The sequence below is a fragment of the Oncorhynchus gorbuscha genome, linkage group LG06, assembly GCF_021184085.1.
Source record: "Oncorhynchus gorbuscha isolate QuinsamMale2020 ecotype Even-year linkage group LG06, OgorEven_v1.0, whole genome shotgun sequence".
Taxonomy (NCBI): Eukaryota; Metazoa; Chordata; class Actinopteri; order Salmoniformes; family Salmonidae; genus Oncorhynchus; species Oncorhynchus gorbuscha.
The window spans coordinates 67,690,379-67,709,391 of record NC_060178.1 but is presented as its reverse complement, the minus strand read 5'-3'; the positions used below and the strand labels follow the sequence as shown (position 1 = coordinate 67,709,391).

Here is a 19,013-nt window from a genome sequence, read left to right as displayed (position 1 = left end):
TAGCTCATGAAACAACAATACATGTTGCCTTTATATTTTTGTTCAGTGTAGTTGCATGTGAGTTAGACCTCTATAATGGTAGCCCAGTGTGGGACAAGATCAAGGGATCCAAGAGCTCATGTGTCATCAATGGTGGTCCACACTGCATTGCTATTGGATGAGCTTTCATGTCATATTCTACTCTCCCCCCTCCATGATACAATTGACCCCAAAAAGACCAGTCAATCCACAGGATAACCTGAGCGCTTAATACATTGGAAAACGTGTTTCTGCAAGAAAAGACATTGCATTCATTTATTAGGGATGGACGCTAAATTCCAATACATGCACACTGCCACAGTCCTTTAAATGTATATAAAGTGTTGACATTGCAACGCTTGTCTCCCTGCTGTTTCGTGTATTATATTTTTTATTTTAGAAAAAAACAAAAAAACATTGACAATTAAATGGGATGCCTTGTTCTGCATAATTTAAACATATACACAGTGGGAAAAGGAATGGCAATGCTTTAGACATTAGCCTCTTCATAACTCTACCACGCCCCCAACGCACCGCCTTCATGCAGCTTCAAAGGCCAAAAGTCCTCGTCGCGTGACAGCCTGCAAAGGGCACGAGAAGCATTCACAGTAAAGGAGGATGAGGGAACAGGTGTGGGGGCGTGGTTAGGAGGAGGAAAAGGTGTGGGGGCGAGGGTAGGAGGAGGAAAAGGTGTGGGGGCCAGGGCAGGAGGAGGAAAAGGTGTGGGGGCGAGGGTAGGAGGAGCAAAAGGTGTGGGGGCGTGGGAGGAGGAGGAAAAGGTGTGGGGGCGTGGGTAGGAGGAGGAAAAGGTGTGGGGGCGTGGGTAGGAGGAGGAAAAGGTGTGGGGGCGAGGGTAGGAGGAGGAAAAGGTGTGGGGCGTGGGTAGGAGGAGGAAAAGGTGTGGGGGCGTGGGTAGGAGGAGGAGAAGGTGTGGGGGCGTGGGTAGGAGGAGGAAAAGGTGTGGGGGCGAGGGTAGGAAGAGCAAAAGGTGTGGGGGCGAGGGTAGGAAGAGCAAAAGGTGTGGGCGTGGGTAGGAGGAGGAAAAGGTGTGGGGGCGTGGGTAGGAGGAGGAAAAGGTGTGGGGGCGAGGGTAGGAGGAGGAAAAGGTGTGGGGGCGTGGGTAGGAGGAGGAAAAGGTGTGGGGGCGTGGGTAGGAGGAGGAAAAGGTGTGGGGGCAAGGGTAGGAGGAGGAAAATGTGTGGGGGCGTGGGTAGGAGGAGGAAAAGGTGTGGGAGCGTGGGTAGGAGGAAAAGGTGTGGGGGGCGTGGGTAGGAGGAGGAAAAGGTGTGGGGGCGTGGGTAGGAGGAGGAAAAGGTGTGGGGGCGTGGTTAGGAGGAAAAGGTGTGTGGGCGTGGGTATGAGGAAAAGGTGTGGGGTGCGTGGGTAGGAGGAAAAGGTGTGGGGGCGTGGGTAGGAGGAAAAGGTGTGGGGGCGTGGGTAGGAGGAAAAGGGGAGAGAGAAGACAGGAATAGAAACAAAGTGACTGCAGCACTGGCCTTGGTTTTGACAGAAGGAGCGTAGTCCTGATTGTTACTCGTTTCCATCGTCTTTGACACAAAGTCTGTTTACACACACACACACACACACACACACACACACACACACACACACACACACACACACACACACACACACACACACACACACACACACACACACACACACACACACACACACACACACACCTTAATTTGTAAATCGGGAGGTGCCTGAACAAAAACAGAGAGAGGTGGGTGACCTAGGGAGTTCAGAGGTTCTGGAACGCATGAGAAAAAGTGCCATAGAGCAGAGGCACTTACAGAAGTTGCACACATGGAGAGCATTTATAGTAGCCTAGGGTCCTGGAAAAATTTGGCCTTTCATAAACACATTTCATGCAATTCTAAGTAAATTTTACATGACTGCAGACTTTGGCATAATATTTTTTAATACCACACAAATTATAAAAATGGCAGGCTACGTGGACACCAGCAAACTGAGAATCTGAGATCAATAAAAACGACCCTGCCTTATATCCATCAATAGCCTAGGCCTAGGTGTGTGGAGAAACATAATGTAGGCTACAATATGAGGAAATAATAGTCCTAAAAATGATTTCCAGTGTTACTGACTCACCCAGTGATGCCCAGCTCACTCCCTGGTGATGGCTGAAGCGCTCATGCCAAAAGCTTATCTCCCTTTTACCTTGTAAAACAATATTTGGAAGTTGATCAAATATTTTGGTAGCCTACAGCATAGTCTCCTATTTTCACCATGAGCCATTTGCTTTCCAACTTGTGTTTTCCCTCGATTGTACTTTAAATATTGTGAAAGGCCTGTTTTGTCTGCATTCGTTTTTTTCACTGACAGATTTGCTGCGCGTTCCCGACTGTAGGCTATTTCTTGTTATTGGGCTACAATCCACAGCTGGGTTATTTTTTTAAAGAAGCTATTGATCCTCTGTAGCTAAATAATAGGCCTTCTCGTGGTGCAGTAGGCTGTTCTGAATTATTTCATTTATTTCTTTACAGACAGCAGTGATTATATAACTTTGGCAAATATATTTAAATTCATCAAGGGTGCTGCAGTTGCTTCAGAACCCTTCGTACGATTCTATCAGGAAATAAATGATGAAGTGCAACACTGGAGAGATGAGTTGCAGGCTCACATCTATCACAGCAGAGAGATCATATAAAGTTAATCTCATTGTAGTTATGTAAGAGACATTGGCCTGCTTCTCACGGAGCCATTGCCACGCGTTGGTCTCAAACATAGGTTACAATGTTGCACAAACCATAAACCCTGGCCCGCCCAAACCGAATCTACTCTTAGAATATTAGGTCAGAGCTGAAAATGTTATTTTTCACATTACATTGTTGGGGCAGGATAATTAACGAATTGGCAACTCGGATGAACTTAGCGCTTTTGTTTGAATTTTAACATTGCAAAAATGTACAATTATTTGTCATGCAACTTAGAGTTACTGGATCTGGCCAAATATTTTCCAGAAACAAAATAGTTCAAAACAGAGTTGATCCAGCGCAAATTAAGCACTGCACACACAATATATACAAAAGTATGTGGACACACTTTCAAATGAGTGGATTCGGCTATTTCAGCAACGCTTGTTGCTGACAGGTGTATGAAATAGAGCACACGGCCATGCAATCTCCAGAGACAAACATTGGCATAAGAATGGCCCTACTTTAGAGCTCAGTAACTTTCAACGTGGCACAGTCATAGGATGCCACCTTTCCACCAAGTCAGTTAGTAATTTTTTTGCCCTGCTAGAGCTGCCCCTGTCAACTGTAAGTGCTGTTATTGTGAAGTGTCTAGGAGCAACAAAGGCTCAGCCATGAAATGGTAAGCCACACTAGCTCACAGAACATGACCGCTGAGTGCTGAAGCGTGTACAAGTCATCTGTCCTGGGTTGCAACACTCACTACAGAGTTCCAAACTAACTCTGGAAGCAACATCAGCAGAAGAACTGTTCGTCGGGAGAATCATGAAATGGGTTTCCATGGCTGTGCAGCCACACGCACACAAGCCTAAGAATAACCTGTGCAATGCCAAACGTTGGCTGGAGTGGGGTAAAGCGCAGCACCATTGGACTCTGGAACAGTGGAAACGCGTTCACCTGGCAGTCTGACGGACAAATCTGTGTTTGGAGAATGCCAGAAGAACAGTAGCTGCCCCAATGCATATAGTGCCAACTTGTAAGTTCTGTGGAGGAGGAATAATGTTCCTTAGTTCCAGTGAAGATAATATTAATGCTACAGCATACAATGACATTCGAGACGATTCTGTGCTTCCAACCCCATCGAACACGTTTGGATGAATTGGAACGCCGACTGCGAGCCAGGCCCAATCGCTCAACATAAGTGCCTAACCTTACTAATGCTCGTGGCTGAATGAAAGCAAGTTCCTGCAGCAATGTTCCAACATCTAGTAGAAAGCCTTCCCAGAAGAGTGGAGGCTGTATTAGCAGCAAAAGGGGGACCAAATGTATATCAATGCCCATGATTTTGGAATGAGATGTTCGATGAGCACGTGTCCACATACTTTTGGTCATGTAGTGAGAGACATACAGTACCAGTCAAGTTAGGACACACCTACTTATTCAAGGTTTTTCTTTACTTTTACTATTTTCTACATTGTAGAATAATAGTGAAGACACCAAAACTATGAAATAACACATATGGAATCATGTAGTAACCAAAAAAAGTGTTAAACAAATCAAAATATATTTTTGATTATTTAAAGTAGCCACCCTTTGCCTTTATGACAGCTTTGACACTCTTGGCATTCTCTCAACCAGCTTCACCTGAAATGCTTTTCCAACAGTCTTGGAGTTCCCACCTACGCTGAGCACTTGTTGGCTGATTTTTCTTTACTCTGTGGTCCAACTCATCCCAAACCATCGCAATTGGGTTGAGGTCAGGTGATTGTGGAGGCCAGGTCTTCTGATTTTTAATTTTATTTAACTAGGCAAGTCTGATGAGAACAAATTCTTATTTTCAATGACGGCCTAATAACAGTAGGTTAACTGCCTTGTTCAGGGGAAGAACGACAGATTTTTGTCAGTTTACGGATTAGATCTAGCAACCTTCCAGTTACTGGCCCAACTAGGCTACCTGCCGCCCCTGATGCAGCACCAACACTCTTCTTCTTGGTCAAATAGCCCTTTTTGACCTGGAGGTATGTTTTGGGTCATTGTCCTGTTGAAAAACAAATGATAGTCCCTCTGAGCCCAAACCAGATGGGATGGCATATCGCTGCAGAATGCTTTGTTAGCCAAGCTGGTTAAGTGTGCCTTGAATTTTAAATAAATCAGTGTCACCAGCAAAGCTTCCCCACACCTCCTCCTCCATGCTTCACGGTGGGAACCACACATGCAGAGACCATCCATTCACCTACTCTGCATCTCACAAGGACACGGTGTCTGGAATAAAACATATCTATAATATAATAATAATAATATATGCCATTTAGCAGACACTTTTATCCAAAGCGACTTACAGTCATGTGTGCATACATTCTACGAATGGGTGGTCCCGGGGATCGAACCCACTACCCTGGCGTTACAAGCGCCATGCTCTACCAACTGAGCTACAGGACCACCATCTAATTTGGACTCCAGACCAAAGGACAGATTTCCACCGGTCTAATGTCCATTGCCCGTGTTTCAAGTCTCTTCTTCTTATTGGTGTCCTTTAGTAGTGGTTTCTTTGCAGCAATTCGAACATGAAAACCTAATTCAGTCTCTTCTGAACAGTTGATGTTGAGATGTCTATTTATTTATTTAATTTAACTAGGCAAGTCAGATTTCTGCGAAACATTTATTTTGGCTGCAATCTGAGGTGCAGTTAATTGCCGATTTCTGAGGCTGGTGACTCTAATGAACTTTCCTCTGCAGCAGAGGTAACTCTTTCTTTCTTTCCTGTGGCGGTCCTCGTGAAAGCCAGTTTCATCATAGTGCTTGATGGTTTTTGCGACTGCACTTGAAGAAACTTTAAAAGTTCTTGAGATTTTCCAGATTGACTGACCTTCATGTAATGGACTGTAGCATGTAATGGACTCTTTGCTTATTTGAGCTGTTCTTGCCATCATATGGACTTAGTCTTTTACAAAACAGGGCTATCTTCCATATACCAACCCTACCTTGTAACAACACAACTGATTGGCTGAAACGCATTAACTTAAACTTTTAACAAGGCACACCTGTTAATTTAAATGCATTCCAGGTGATTACCTCATGAAGCTGGTTGAGAGAATGCCAAGAGTGTGCAAAGCTGTCATCAAGGCAAAGGTTGGCTACTTCGAAGAATCTCAAATATAAAATATATTTGGATTTGTTTAACACTATTGGTTACTACATTATTTCATATGTGTTATTTCATAGTTTGATGTCTTCACTATCATTCTACAATGTAGAAAACAGTAAAAATGAAAAACCCTGGAATGAGTAGGTGTGTCCAAACTTTGTGTGTGTATATATATATATATACACACACACACACACACACACACACACACACACACACACACACACACACACACACACACACACACACACACACACACACACACACACACACACACACACACACACACACACACACACACACACACACACACACACACACACACACACACACACATATATATACACACATACACACACACACATACACAAGCACCTTTCCCCATGGGCCAACAGTGTCAATACTTTGCGCATGGTACACAAAGAAAATAATAAAAACATATTGGTCAGGATAATAATTTTTTAAACTAAAATTGGCATTTGACATGATGATGCTCTATTGCCATTTTGGGGGAGGTAGGGGGACAAAGGTTCTTCTTTTGAGTTCATATTCAAGTTCTCTCCTTTTTTCCTCTGGTGTACATCTTTTTCCTGTTAAAAAAAGTTCACACTTTTGTGATTTGCGTGTGCTGTTCCTCGTCAAAAGGTTCATTTTCCGGATCAGAGTCAGTGGTGTCGGAATATCGATAATGGTCAGGCTCATTGTCGCTAACGTCCGGAGTGACGGATGTCGAAGTGCTCACCTCGGAATTCAAAGAATCTTCCACGGTTTTTGTGAAATACAACTTCACCTAAAGCAGCGAGAGAGAAAGGGTAAGCCATAATATCAGAAAAGGGAACCTTGTAAAAGATGTAAAGATTTGTAGTACCTTCCTCATTAATTTAACCACGATAATCCATTACAACCATTAGTTTGAATGGCTCACCTTGAAATTAGGTGAGAAGTAGCGGTTAGCTTTATCTTTGTTGGCCTTGTCCAGGTCATTCTTGGTCAGCGCGAGGATGAGGTAGTCCCCGTCACTGTCTTTGCCGCTGTCCCTGCACTTGGTGCTCTGGGGGGGCTGGGCATGGGGGCCGCCCGGGGGCTGGTTCTGGACCCCTTCCATGTCGTTCACCACCACCACCACCGACCCGTTCTCCACCTTCTCCATGCTCTCCTCCGATGGCCCGGGAATGAAGAAGGTGTTAACCCAGAAGTGGAACATCTTATCCTGTACAGTGGAGGGAGAGGGTGAGGTACTGACTAACTGTAATGGAGACTGTCTGAAGATCATTGTGGTTATATTCACCACACTAATGCCGGGTTTAGAAAAACTAAACAATTACAGTACATAGGTGTGAAAATAGTCAATTATTCATAGTAAGATGATTCAACACATTTCCAGGTAAGCTAGCCAATTATAACTTCCGAGTGCTGTTTATAACTTTTGTTCATTAGGATGATCATTAGGGTGATCATGTATGATACACTAGAAGACACACAAAAAAAAAAACACTAGGGATGGGCACGGTTATTCGAATATCTGAAAGAACATTAGTATTACTTCAGTATTAATATACCAAAAAATATATTTAAAAAACGCCTATTTTAACAATAAAAAGACAGTCTAAAAAATATGTATATGTATGTGACATTGCTGCATAGCCTACAAGGATAGACGTTTACATTTAAAAAAATCGTAAAACAACAATTGAGTTTATTTGAGTGCGCCACATAAAAAAAAGACGCACCGGTAGCCTTCACACGTGTAGCTTGTTCGTCAGTCAATCAAAGCAGCGCTACAGTCAAGAGGCTCCATGTGGAGCAAGTGGGAGACTTCGAATCAATTCATTAAGTCAGATAAATACACTATTAGCAATAAGCACGAGTAAGACATTTAAAACGTGTTAACCCTCACAAGGCTGCTGTCCCAAACGGCATCCCTAGCCGCGTTTACGGACATATTCAATCGCTCCCTATACCAGTCTGCTGTCCCCACATGCTTCAAGATGGCCACCATTGTGTCTGTACCTAAGGCGGCAAAGATAACTGAACAAAATTACTATTGCACCATAGCACTCACTTCTGTCATCATGAAGTGCTTTGAGGGACTAGTCAAGGATCATATCACCTCCACCTTACCGGCCACCTTAGACCCAATTCAGTTTGCATGCTTCCCCAACAGGTCCCCAAACAATGCAATCACCATCACACTGCTCTATCCCATCTGGACAAGAGGAATACCTATGTAAAAGTGCTGTTCATTGACTACAGCTCAGCATTCAACACCATAGTACCCTCCAAACTCATCATTAAGCTTGAGGCCCTGGGTCTCAACCCCGCCCTGTGTAATTGGGTCCTGGACTTCCTGACGGGCTGCCCCCAGGTGGTGAAGGTAGGAAACAACATCTCCACTTCACTGATCCTCAATACTGGGGCCCCACAATGGTGCATGCTCAGCCCCCTCCTGTACTCCCTGTTCACCCATGACTGCGTGGCCATGCACACCTCCAACTCAAATCATCAAGTTTGCAGACGACACAACAGTAATGGGCTTGATTACCAACAACGACGAGACAGCCTACAGGGAAGAGGTGAGGGCACTCGGAGTGTGGTGTCAAGAAAACGCTCACTCAACGTCAACAAAACAAAGGAGATGATCGTGGACTTCAGGAAACAGCAGAGCGAGCACCCAACTATCCACATCCATGGGACAGCAGTGGAGAAAGTGGAAAGTTAAGTTCCTCTGCGTACACATCACGGACAAACTGAAATGGTCCACCCACACAGTGTGGTGAAGAAGGCGATGCACAATTGAGAGCATCCTGTCATGCTGTATCACCGCCTAGTACGGCAACTGCACCGTCCACAACAGCAAGGCTCTCCAGAGGGTGGGGTGGTCTGCACAACGCATCACCGGGGGAAAACTATCAGGAAGGCAAAAAAGATAAATAAGGACAACAACCACCCGAGCCACTGCCTTTTCACCACGTTATCATCCAGAAGGCGAGGTCAGCACAGGTGCATCAAAGCTGGGACCGAGAGACTGAAAAACAACTTCTATCTCAAGGCCATCAGACTGTTAAACAGCCATCACTAACACAGAGAAGCTGCTGCCTACATACAGACTCAAATCATTGGCCACTTCAATAAACGGATCACTAGTCACTTTAAACAATGCCACTTTAATAATGTTTACATATCTTGCATTACTCATCTCATATGTATATACTGTATGTTAAACCATCTATTGCATCTTGCCTATGCCGCTCGGTCATCGCTCATCCATATATTTATATGTACATATTCTTATTCCATCCTTTTAGATTTGTGTGTATTAGGTAGTTGTGGAATTGTTAGATTACTTGTTAGATATTACTGCACTGTCAGAACCAGAAGTACGAGCATTATGCTACACTCTCATTAACATCTGCTAACTGATGCAGAATAGTGGCTGTAAATAAATATGCTGAAGCATGGGGTTTGTCCATCTGCATTTACCCCATTGGACACAACATCCAGATTGTTGTCATTATTATTATTATAAATAATTATTCTTCACTCAAAACATTCCATTTTATTGTATGAAATTGCTTTTTTAAGATGACATTGCCCATTTTAAGAGCTCTGTTGCACAGCTGTGCCTAAACCATGCTTGGAACTCTGGTTGCAAAAGTGCAGTTGTAAAAAAATAATAATAATATAGATATATTTACATAGTAGCAATGTAAAACTGGGATCCCCTCTTAACAAATGCCAAATCCTTATTCAAAATACATTTGCCAAAACTGCTTTAATTTTTCTTCTTCATATGACTGAATTAAGAATGGTTGCCTATTAACTGCTTGTCAGAATACATGTTTCCCTCCCTCCTGGCTCTCGCAACTTGAATGCGCCTCAAGGAATATTTATCACACATAGAACACCGACTAGGTAAATAGGTAAACTATTCTACAATAAGGTTGTCTGATTTTGTTTGAATAATATTACACGGCAAAAATCAGTGGTGTAAAGCACATAAGTAAAAAATACTTGAAAGACTAAAGTTGTTTTTTGGGGGTATCTGTACTTTACTATTTATATTTTTGACAACTTTTACTTCACTACATTCCTAAAGAGAATTATGTACTTTTTACGCCATACATTTTCCCTGACACCCAAAAGAACCAATTACATTGTGAATGCTTAGTAGAACATGAAAATGGTCAAATTCACACAATTATCAAGAGACTGTCCCTGGCCATCCCTACTGCCTATGTTCTGGCTGACTCACTAAACACATGCTTCGTTTGTAAATGTGTGCCCCTGGCTATCCGTAAATTAAAAAAAAAAACAAGAAAGTGGTGCTGTCTGATTTCCTTAATATAAGGAGTTTTGAATGATTTACACTTTTACTTTTGATACTTAAGTATATTTAAAACCAAATACTTTTAGACTTTTACTCAAGTAGGTTGACTTTCACTTTTCCTGAAATCATTTTCTATTAAGGTATCTTTACTTTTACTCAAGTATGACAATTGGGTACTTTTTCCACCACTGGCAAAAATAGCACTGGAAAGTTGCATCCTGAGTGATAAAGTATAGGCTTTGAATTACTTTGCCAGCAGCTACAGTAGGCTACACACCACTGTTGGAGTTGAGCGCTGCGTTGGTGCGCATCAACAATCATTCATGTCAGTTCAGTGGACACATCATAAGAGAAAATAAAATATTTGAGAATACATTTATTTGGGAACAGACATACTTCTGTCTGTAGTAGGCTATGACATCTCCAAACCAGACCCCCTACCCCCCAGAGACTTTTATTGTGGCTGTACACTGACCTCAAAAACAACCTCTCCAGAATCCATATGATGGAAATCGGTAGAAGTGATGGAGAACTTTAACCCCTGGGTAGGCTGTTGTTTCATATGTTGTAGACAAGTAGCGCGAGTCAGTTTAGCTACTTTCTCTCTCACTCTGTGCCACACAGTCTGTCACACACAGTCTGTCACACACACACGCCCCCCCCCCCCTTCTGCTGATACAAGCAGAGCACCAGCTCTCTCTCGAGTCGCGGGATTAAAAAATATGTATACTTTCTTTAAAACATGTATTTCGACTTTGTACATATCCGTAAAAATATGAAATATTATTCAAATAGTGAAATAATTTAAAATGCTCATCTCTATTAACGACAATTCATTGAAAAAACAGCAATTGAAAATGGTTGGAGCCAAGGGAATCCAGGGGGAAACTAGGGACACTCGTGATGGGTGGAAGAAACCAACCTTCTTCATCATTTTGTTTTGCTTGTGAAAGAACTCCACTTTGATGTCTCCACACACGGGCAGCGGTTGGGGAAACTCAAATAGCATGTGCTTTTCTTCCCTCCGTGTGTGAGCCGGGTTGGATGTGTGGATCTTGACTTTAAGTTGATACACCACAAACTGAGGATCTAGAGAGGCGTGAGTGTTTCAGAGACAGGGGGCAGAGATAGGGAGAGGTGGCAATGAAGGGTAACAGAGGTAGAGAAAGAACAAGACAAAATACAAATGTTAGTTTCTTGGAGTTGCTGCCATGTCCACATTGCAGGACAGTTGGACAGTTAAAGAAAACCCTAGTTGTGAGTTCTTGAAAACAGTGAAATCCCATAAAGAAGGAGTGAGGGAAAGAACCAGACCACAAATAACACCCAAAAAGAACCAAAACCAAAGCCATGGGACCCTATTCTGATGACTGTTGCACTTCCGTCAATAACAAACGGACTGCATTACATTTATTAGAGTTTGATACTACTCATAAGGTGGTTGGGTTGGTTGGTCTTTATATATGCCTCCACACTGCAATGTCTTAACACTACATCTTCTTCTAGCCTTCACTAGAAGAGCATCTACCTAGTTCTTGTTGGGACTGGGTCCAAATGAACAGTGTATGAGGGAAGTACATCAAAATGGATGAAAGGCTCATTTACCCCAATTCCAATTCCCTTTCTTGAAGCCCAGAGGGATCGGCTCGCTCCTGTTTTTAATGGTACTGTCCCCTTACAGAGAGAGAGAAGGAGATTAACACACAGTCTGGCTGGGCTGGCACTGGCTGAGGCTTCAGAACACAGCAGGAACACTTATATCAGTAAATATATAGGCAACTGCCAAAATAATGGTAACACTTCAGTAAATGAGGGATACAAAGTATATTGAAAGCAGGTGCTTCCACACAGGTGTGGTTCCTAGGTCATGTATAAAAATGCTGGGCAGGCCATTATTTTGGCTACCATGGCTATACCTCCATAGAAAGACAATTCCACCATCCACAGGGCACGAGTGGTCACTGAATAGTTTGATGAGCATGAAAACTATGTAAACCATGTCCTGGCCATCTCAGTCAACATATCTCAACCCAATTGAACACTTATGGGAGATTCTGGAGCCGCACCTGCGTTTTCCACCAACAAAACACCAAATTATGGAATTTCTCGTAGAAGAAAGATGTAGCATCACTCCAATAAAGTTCCAGACACTTGTAGAATCTATGCCAAGATGTATTGAGGCTGTTCTGGCTCGTGGTGGCCCAACGCCATGCTGAGAAGACACTTTATATTGGAGTTTCCTTTATTTTGGCGGTTACCTGTATATGCTAGATTATCAATTATGTACATACGCAGCCACACATCTAGAAACAACATACTTGGCATTCAAATGGAGATAACTTAGAACTAGTCAACAAGACACAGGACACAAGGTTAATAATTCACAGGAAGAAAAAAATGTGGGAACTTCAGACTAACGTTAGATAGTCCAAGGTCGTCTCAAATCCCCATTGCAGAAGGCTGCATCTAGCCTGTTTGTTTCTAAAAATGTGCATTCACCAATGAGAAATGTCTTATATGTTAGTATTATATGCTAGTCCCATTGAAAGTCTTGTCTTCTCCTAATTAGCTTCTCACTCAATACACCTCAGCATTTAGCTGACACTTTAGATTGAGTGCTAACAAGTAACATTATGTAACTATCTAGGTCTACATAAAAAGGGAACGTCAAACTCAGAATAGGGCCCTCTTTAGGGAGTATTAGAGGGAAAGAGAAGAGTGTGTGCAGAGCAGTTGAGCACATTCAGGTGTTAGGTGAGAGCATCACAGAGAACTCAAGGAGGAAACAAGTGACGCATTGATAAACCCCAAAAGGAAAGATGATCTGTGACTCAGGCACATTAAACCAGAAAAAGTGGAAAAATATTAAAATAATTGTTTCACAGAGAAGTATATCCAAGCAAATGACATACAGTAGATGCACATGATTAGAAATGCACCTATTCAATTAGATGAAAGACATAGGATAGATCATTGGAGTTGTTTGATTAAAGATTGGTGGTCAAAATCTGTCTACTTGAGCTCGGAGTTGTGCGAACCGATTTGTGCAGTTTCTGAAAATCCTTGAACATCAATAATAAACGCAGTTCTTTTTCAAGAAGAGCAAATATTGAGAATCTAAAAAACTATCAAATATAATCTCTGTGAGAGGTCCTTGGTGACTTGTTATTTTGAAACAAATTGAGACATACTGCATTCATCCTCTGAACTGCAGAAAAAAACCATACAACTTGGATACGCAGGTAAAACCCAGCCTTGATGAATGCAGTTGGGAGTAGAGATTGTCATCTATTTTCTCTCTTATTAATAACTAACCATCTTTCTTAAAGAGCACAAGTAACTGATCAAGAGCTTGGCTTCAATGTAAAGTACATAATGTCTCTCTACCAACGTGGGTGAAAGTATGCACACTCAGAGCCTGCCAATCCGTTTAAAGAATTAATAATATATGCCCTGGGTCAGAGGTGAAGTTAAACATGAGAGTGACTCACTGCAGGTGCCTCCGCTGAACATTGGCAGCGTCTCAAAAACCATTTTATGGAAGAGCAGAGCCACTGGCTTGTAGTCCAGCTTGTTCTTCAGCAGGTGGCTGTAGTAGTACACATAGCGCCGTTGGCTCGGGATTGTCACTCCCTGAAAAGGAAAAACAAACAAAAACAGTCAATGCAAGAGAATTAACTCATCATTTAATAATTACCACAGTAGGATATACAGATTGCTAAAAATAAAAAATATGTCTTGGAAATTAAGTATTGACATAAAGGCAGGTCTAGGACAAAACAAAGAAAATCTAGACCTATTCTGCTTTTATGAGACTTCCCGCACTGAGTACTAGCGTAGTCATCGACCACGGCAAGTCACTGACCTTCTTGTCCCTTGTCCGCACTTCCCCATAGAAGTCGAGGGCCTCCTGGGGCTCTTGGAACTTGCTGCGGTGCAGGAGGTAGGCGCAGATCATCACCCCAGTGCGGCCCTTCCCTGCCTTGCAGTGGATGGCCGCCACATGATTGTCATCCTCGCTCAGCCACTGGTCCAGATCTTCACAGAACGGCTTGATGAGCTCTAGCTGAGGCGGATTGTGGTCTTCAAAGGGGTACTGTGCAACTGGAGGGCGGAGAGAGAAAAATATAAATACACAAAGTTCCCTTTCAGCCACCTGGCTCTAAAAACTTAAATGTGAGATAGGTGACAGTGAAGTGTCAGGGATGTTTTTGATGGCGTACCTCTGCAGTTAAATTTGGCAGCATCATAGTGTCGTTCTACACAACTGAAATGGGAAGGATTTCAGTCAGTGGTCATGACGGAGCAATTAATTTGTAAACAAAACATTGATATTAGCATGCAAGCGTTTTGTGGTATACTTACAGATTGTAAATCTTATAATGGCTTTTATGTTTTGAGTCAAGAAACCTGTTGAGACGCAGTTACATTCAGAACATTACACAACTACAAAAATTGACAACGTAATGCATTTAATGACATGCTACAAAATAGACAACGGCGCAAAATATTTGACACTACACCTCAGGATACTTTATGAACTTGTATTGTTTTGTCTAATGTTAGTCACAAAATACATTCTAGACGCATTCATTACAGATTCCTCACCAGACGAGGTCATGAGCGGCCGTTACTCACCGTACAACGTCGTCTATATTGTTTCTGTAAACTCCTTCGAGTCGTTCTGCAGGAAAGCCCATAGCAATGATGTTTGGATAGATATCTGTGGTCACCAGTGGGTCAAGGACACATAAAACATACATAGAAGAAAATCCTATATATATATATATATATATATATATATTCACACACACACCGAACAAAAATATAAAACGTAACAATTTCACCCATTTTACCAAGTTATACTTCATAGAAGGAAATCAGTCAATTAAAATGAATTCAATAGGCCCTAATCTATGGACTTCACATAACTGTGCAGGAGCACAGCCATGGGTGGGCCTGGGAGGGCATAAGGAAACCCACTTCAGAGCAATGCTCACCCACTGGGGGAGCCAGGCCCAGTCAATAACAAGAGTTTTACCCCACAAAAGGTCTTTATTAAAGACAGAAATACTTCTCAGTTTCATCAACTGTCTGGGTGGCTGGTTTCAGACGATCCCCCAAGTGAAGAAGCCAGATGTGGAGGTCTTGGGCTGGCGTGGTCTGCGATTATGAGGCCGGTTGGACATACTGCCAAATTCCATAAAATGACTTTGTCAGATTATGGTAGAAAAATGAACATGACATTTTCTGGCAACAGCTCCGGAGAACATTCCTTCAATCAGCATACCAATTGCACAATCCCTCAACTTGAGACATCTGTGGCATTGTGGTGTTTGACAAAACTGCCTTTTGTCCCCAGCACAAGGTGCACCTGTGTAATGTTAATGCTGTTTAATCAGTTTCTTGATATGCCACACCCGTCAGGTAGACGGATTATCTAGGCAAAGGAAAAAAGCTCACTAACAGGGATGTAAACAATTTTGTGCACAAAATTGAGAAATAAGATTTTTGTGCATATGAAACATTTCCGGGATCTTTTATTTCCTCTCATGAAACATGGGACCAACACTTTACATGTCGAGTACACACACGCGCACGCACACACACACCAGTACCAGTCAAATGTTGACACCTACTCATTCAACAGATTCTTTATTTTACATTGTAGAATAATAGTGAAGACATCAAAACTATGAAATAACGTAATTATGTAGTAACCAAAAAAGTGTTAAACAAATCAAAATATATTTTACATTCTTCAAAATAGCCACCCTTTGCCTTGATGACGGCTTTGCACTCTTGGCACTCTCAACCAGTGTCACCTGGAATGCTTTTCCAACAGACTTGAAGGAGTTCCCACATATGCTGAGCAATTGGTGGGTGCTTTTCCTTCACTCTGCGATCCAACTCATCCCAAACCATCTCAACTGGTTTGAAGTCGGATGATTGTGGAGGCCAGGTCATCTAATGCTGAAATCCATCACTCACCTTCTTGGTCAAATAGCCCTTACATAGCCTGGAGGTGTGTTTTGGGTCATTGTCCTGTTGAAAAACAAATGATAGTCCCACTAAGCGCAAACCAGATGGGATGGCGTATCACTGCAGAATGCTGTGGTAGCCATGATTTACCTTGAATTATAAATATAACACTGACAGTGTCACCAGCAAAGCACCCAAACGCTTCACGGTGAGAACCACACATGCGGAGATCATCCGTTCACCTAACCTGCGTCTCACAAGGACACAGCGGTTGGAACCAAAAACCTCAAATTTGGACTCATCAGACCAAAGCACAAATTTCCACCAGTCTTATGTCCATTGCTCGTGTTTCTTGGCCCAAGCAAGTCTCTTCTTATTATTGTTGTCCTTTAGTACTGGTTTCTTTGCAGCAGTTCGAGGCCAAGAAACAGCCTGATTCACAGTCTCCTCTGAACAGTTGATGCTGATGTGTCTGTTACTTGAACTCTGAAGCATTTATTTGGGCTGCAATTTCTGAGGCTGGTAACTCTAATGAACTTATCCTCTGCAGCCAAAGTAACTCTGGGTCTTCCTTTCCTGTTGCGGTCCTCAAGAGAGCCAGTTTCATCATAGCGCTTGGTGGTTTTTGCGACTGCACTTGAATAAACTTCTTGATATTTTCCAGATTGACTGACCTTCATGTCTTAAACTAATGATGGACTTTATTTTTGAGCTGGTCTTGCCATCACATGGACTTGGTCTTTTACCAAATAGAGCAACACAACTGTAACAACACAACTTGTAACAACACAACTGATTGGCCCAAATTCCAGAAATGAACTTTTAACAACGCACGCCTGTTAATTGAAATGCATTCCAGGTGACTACCTCATGAAGCTGGTTGAGAGAATGCCAAGAGTGTGCAAAGCTGTCATCAAGGCAAAGAGTGGCTACTTTGAAGAATCTTAAATATAAGATACATTTTGATTTCTTTAATGCTTTTTTGGTTACTACTTGATTCCATATGTGTTATTTCATAATGTATGTCTTCACTTTTATTCTACAATGTAGGAAAAATAAATAGTCAAAATAAAGAGAATACCTGGAATGAGTAGGTGTCCAAACTTTTGACTGGTACTGTGTATATACACTGCTCAAAAAAATAAAGGGAACACTTAAACAACACAATGTAACTCCAAGTCAATCACACTTCTGTGAAATCAAACTGTCCACTTAGGAAGCAACACTGATTGACAATACATTTCACATGCTGTTGTGCAAATGGAATAGACAACAGGTGGAAATTATAGGCAATTAGCAAGACACCCCCAATAAAGGAGTGGTTCTGCAGGTGGTGACCACAGTCCACTTCTCAGTTCCTATGCTTCCTGGCTGATGTTTTGGTCACTTTTGAATGCTGGCGGTGCTTTCACTCTAGTGGTAGCATGAGACGGAGTCTACAACCCACACAAGTGGCTCAAGTAGTGCAGCTCATCCAGGATGGCACATCAATGCGAGCTGTGGCAAGAAGGTTTGCTGTGTCTGTCAGCGTAGTGTCCAGAGCATGGAGGCACTACCAGGAGACAGGCCAGTACATCAGGAGACATGGAGGAGGCCATAGGGGGGCAACAACCCAGCAGCAGGACTGCTACCTCCGCCTTTGTGTAAGGAGGAGCACTGCCAGAGCCCTGCAAAATGACCTCCAGCAGGCCACAAATGTGCATGTGTCTGCTCAAACGGTCAGAAACACACTCCATGAGGGTGGTATGAGGGCCCGACGTCCACAGGTGGGGGTTGTGCCAACACCGTGCAGGACGTTTGGCACTTGCCAGAGAACACCAAGATTGACAAATTCGCCACTGACGCCCTGTGCTCTTCACAGATGAAAGCAGGTTCACACTGAGCACAGTGGGGTGGCATTTCTTTGGGGGGCAGCACAGCCCTCCATGTGCTCACCAGAGGTAGCCTGACTGCCATTAGGTACCGAGATGAGATCCTCAGACCCCTTGTGAGACCATATGCTGGTGCGGCTGGCCCTGGGTTCCTCCTAATACAAGACAATGCTAGACCTCATGTGGCTGGAGTGTGTCGGCAGTTCCTGCAAGAGGAAGGCATTGATGTTATGGACTGGCCCACCCTTTCCCCAGACCTGAATCCAAATGTGGCACATCTGGGACATCATGTCTCGCTCCATCCACCAACGCCGCGTTGCACCGGACTGTCCAGGAGTTGGCGGATGCTTTAGTCCAGGTCTGGGAGGAGATCCCTCAGGAGCATCCGCCACCTCATCAGAAGCATGCCCAGGTGTTGTAGGGATGTCAGGCCACACACACTACTGAGCCTCATTTTTACTTGTTTTAAGGACATTACATCAACGTTGGATCAGCCTGTAGTGTGGTTTTCCACTTCAATTTTGAGTGTGACTCCAAATCCAGGCATCCATATATATAGACTCAAATAAATAACTCATACAATTCTAAAACCTCAAGTTTACAAGGCAATCATATCACAATAACATATCTTCTGAGCAAAGATCATCATGATGCATTCAAATAGGGAAATAGACATTTATATAACTATGTGGGTGTCATTGTGCAGCAATGTACAGTGATGGGTAAGTAGAGTGCAGGGCAGAAGGGTTGTGATCACTAGTGTAAAAGTTGGAGTTGACCGTGTGAGTGCTAGAGGCCGAAAGGACCGGAGAACTCCTATCAAGCAGGGCCCCATGTGGGTGCACTCGAAGAATCTCCATAGCTTGACCTGCATGTATTTATAGAGCCCAAGTTATATTGAGATCATTGCAAATGTTGGGCTTAACTCTCCTACAGCCCCAGTTGAATCACATGGAATATTCAACATATCAAACGCAAGGGTAAAGAGGACACTGTCTCAACAGCCAATG

The 19,013-nt window shown here is 43.0% G+C and overlaps 2 protein-coding genes across 3 annotated transcripts in view; both read right to left on the bottom strand.

Annotated features, from left to right (window-relative positions):
- Positions 1-532: 532 nt before the first annotated feature.
- Positions 533-2,747, bottom strand: LOC124038728 (extensin-like). The gene is made up of 2 exons (XM_046354808.1): positions 2,740-2,747; positions 533-1,514 (listed from the first exon to the last, which is right to left on the bottom strand). Exons 1-2 carry the CDS (start codon positions 2,745-2,747, stop codon positions 533-535), a joined length of 990 nt encoding a protein of 329 aa, XP_046210764.1.
- Positions 2,748-6,090: 3,343 nt separating this feature from the next.
- The window catches only part of LOC124038256 (phosphatidylinositol 3,4,5-trisphosphate 3-phosphatase and dual-specificity protein phosphatase PTEN-like), a 31,048-nt gene continuing 18,125 nt past the window's right edge, over positions 6,091-19,013 (bottom strand). The window contains exons 2-10 of one of the 2 annotated variants that reach the window (XM_046353887.1): positions 14,789-14,873; positions 14,516-14,560; positions 14,374-14,417; positions 14,016-14,254; positions 13,642-13,783; positions 11,756-11,824; positions 11,073-11,239; positions 6,749-7,033; positions 6,091-6,613 (exon numbers count right to left, since the gene is read on the bottom strand). In XM_046353887.1, the coding sequence (XP_046209843.1) occupies positions 6,428-6,613; positions 6,749-7,033; positions 11,073-11,239; positions 11,756-11,824; positions 13,642-13,783; positions 14,016-14,254; positions 14,374-14,417; positions 14,516-14,560; positions 14,789-14,873 (1,262 nt within the window). In that variant the 3' untranslated portion in view covers positions 6,091-6,427. The remainder of the gene's footprint in view (positions 6,614-6,748; positions 7,034-11,072; positions 11,240-11,755; positions 11,825-13,641; positions 13,784-14,015; positions 14,255-14,373; positions 14,418-14,515; positions 14,561-14,788; positions 14,874-19,013) is intronic. The other variant, XM_046353888.1, reaches the window with a different exon arrangement.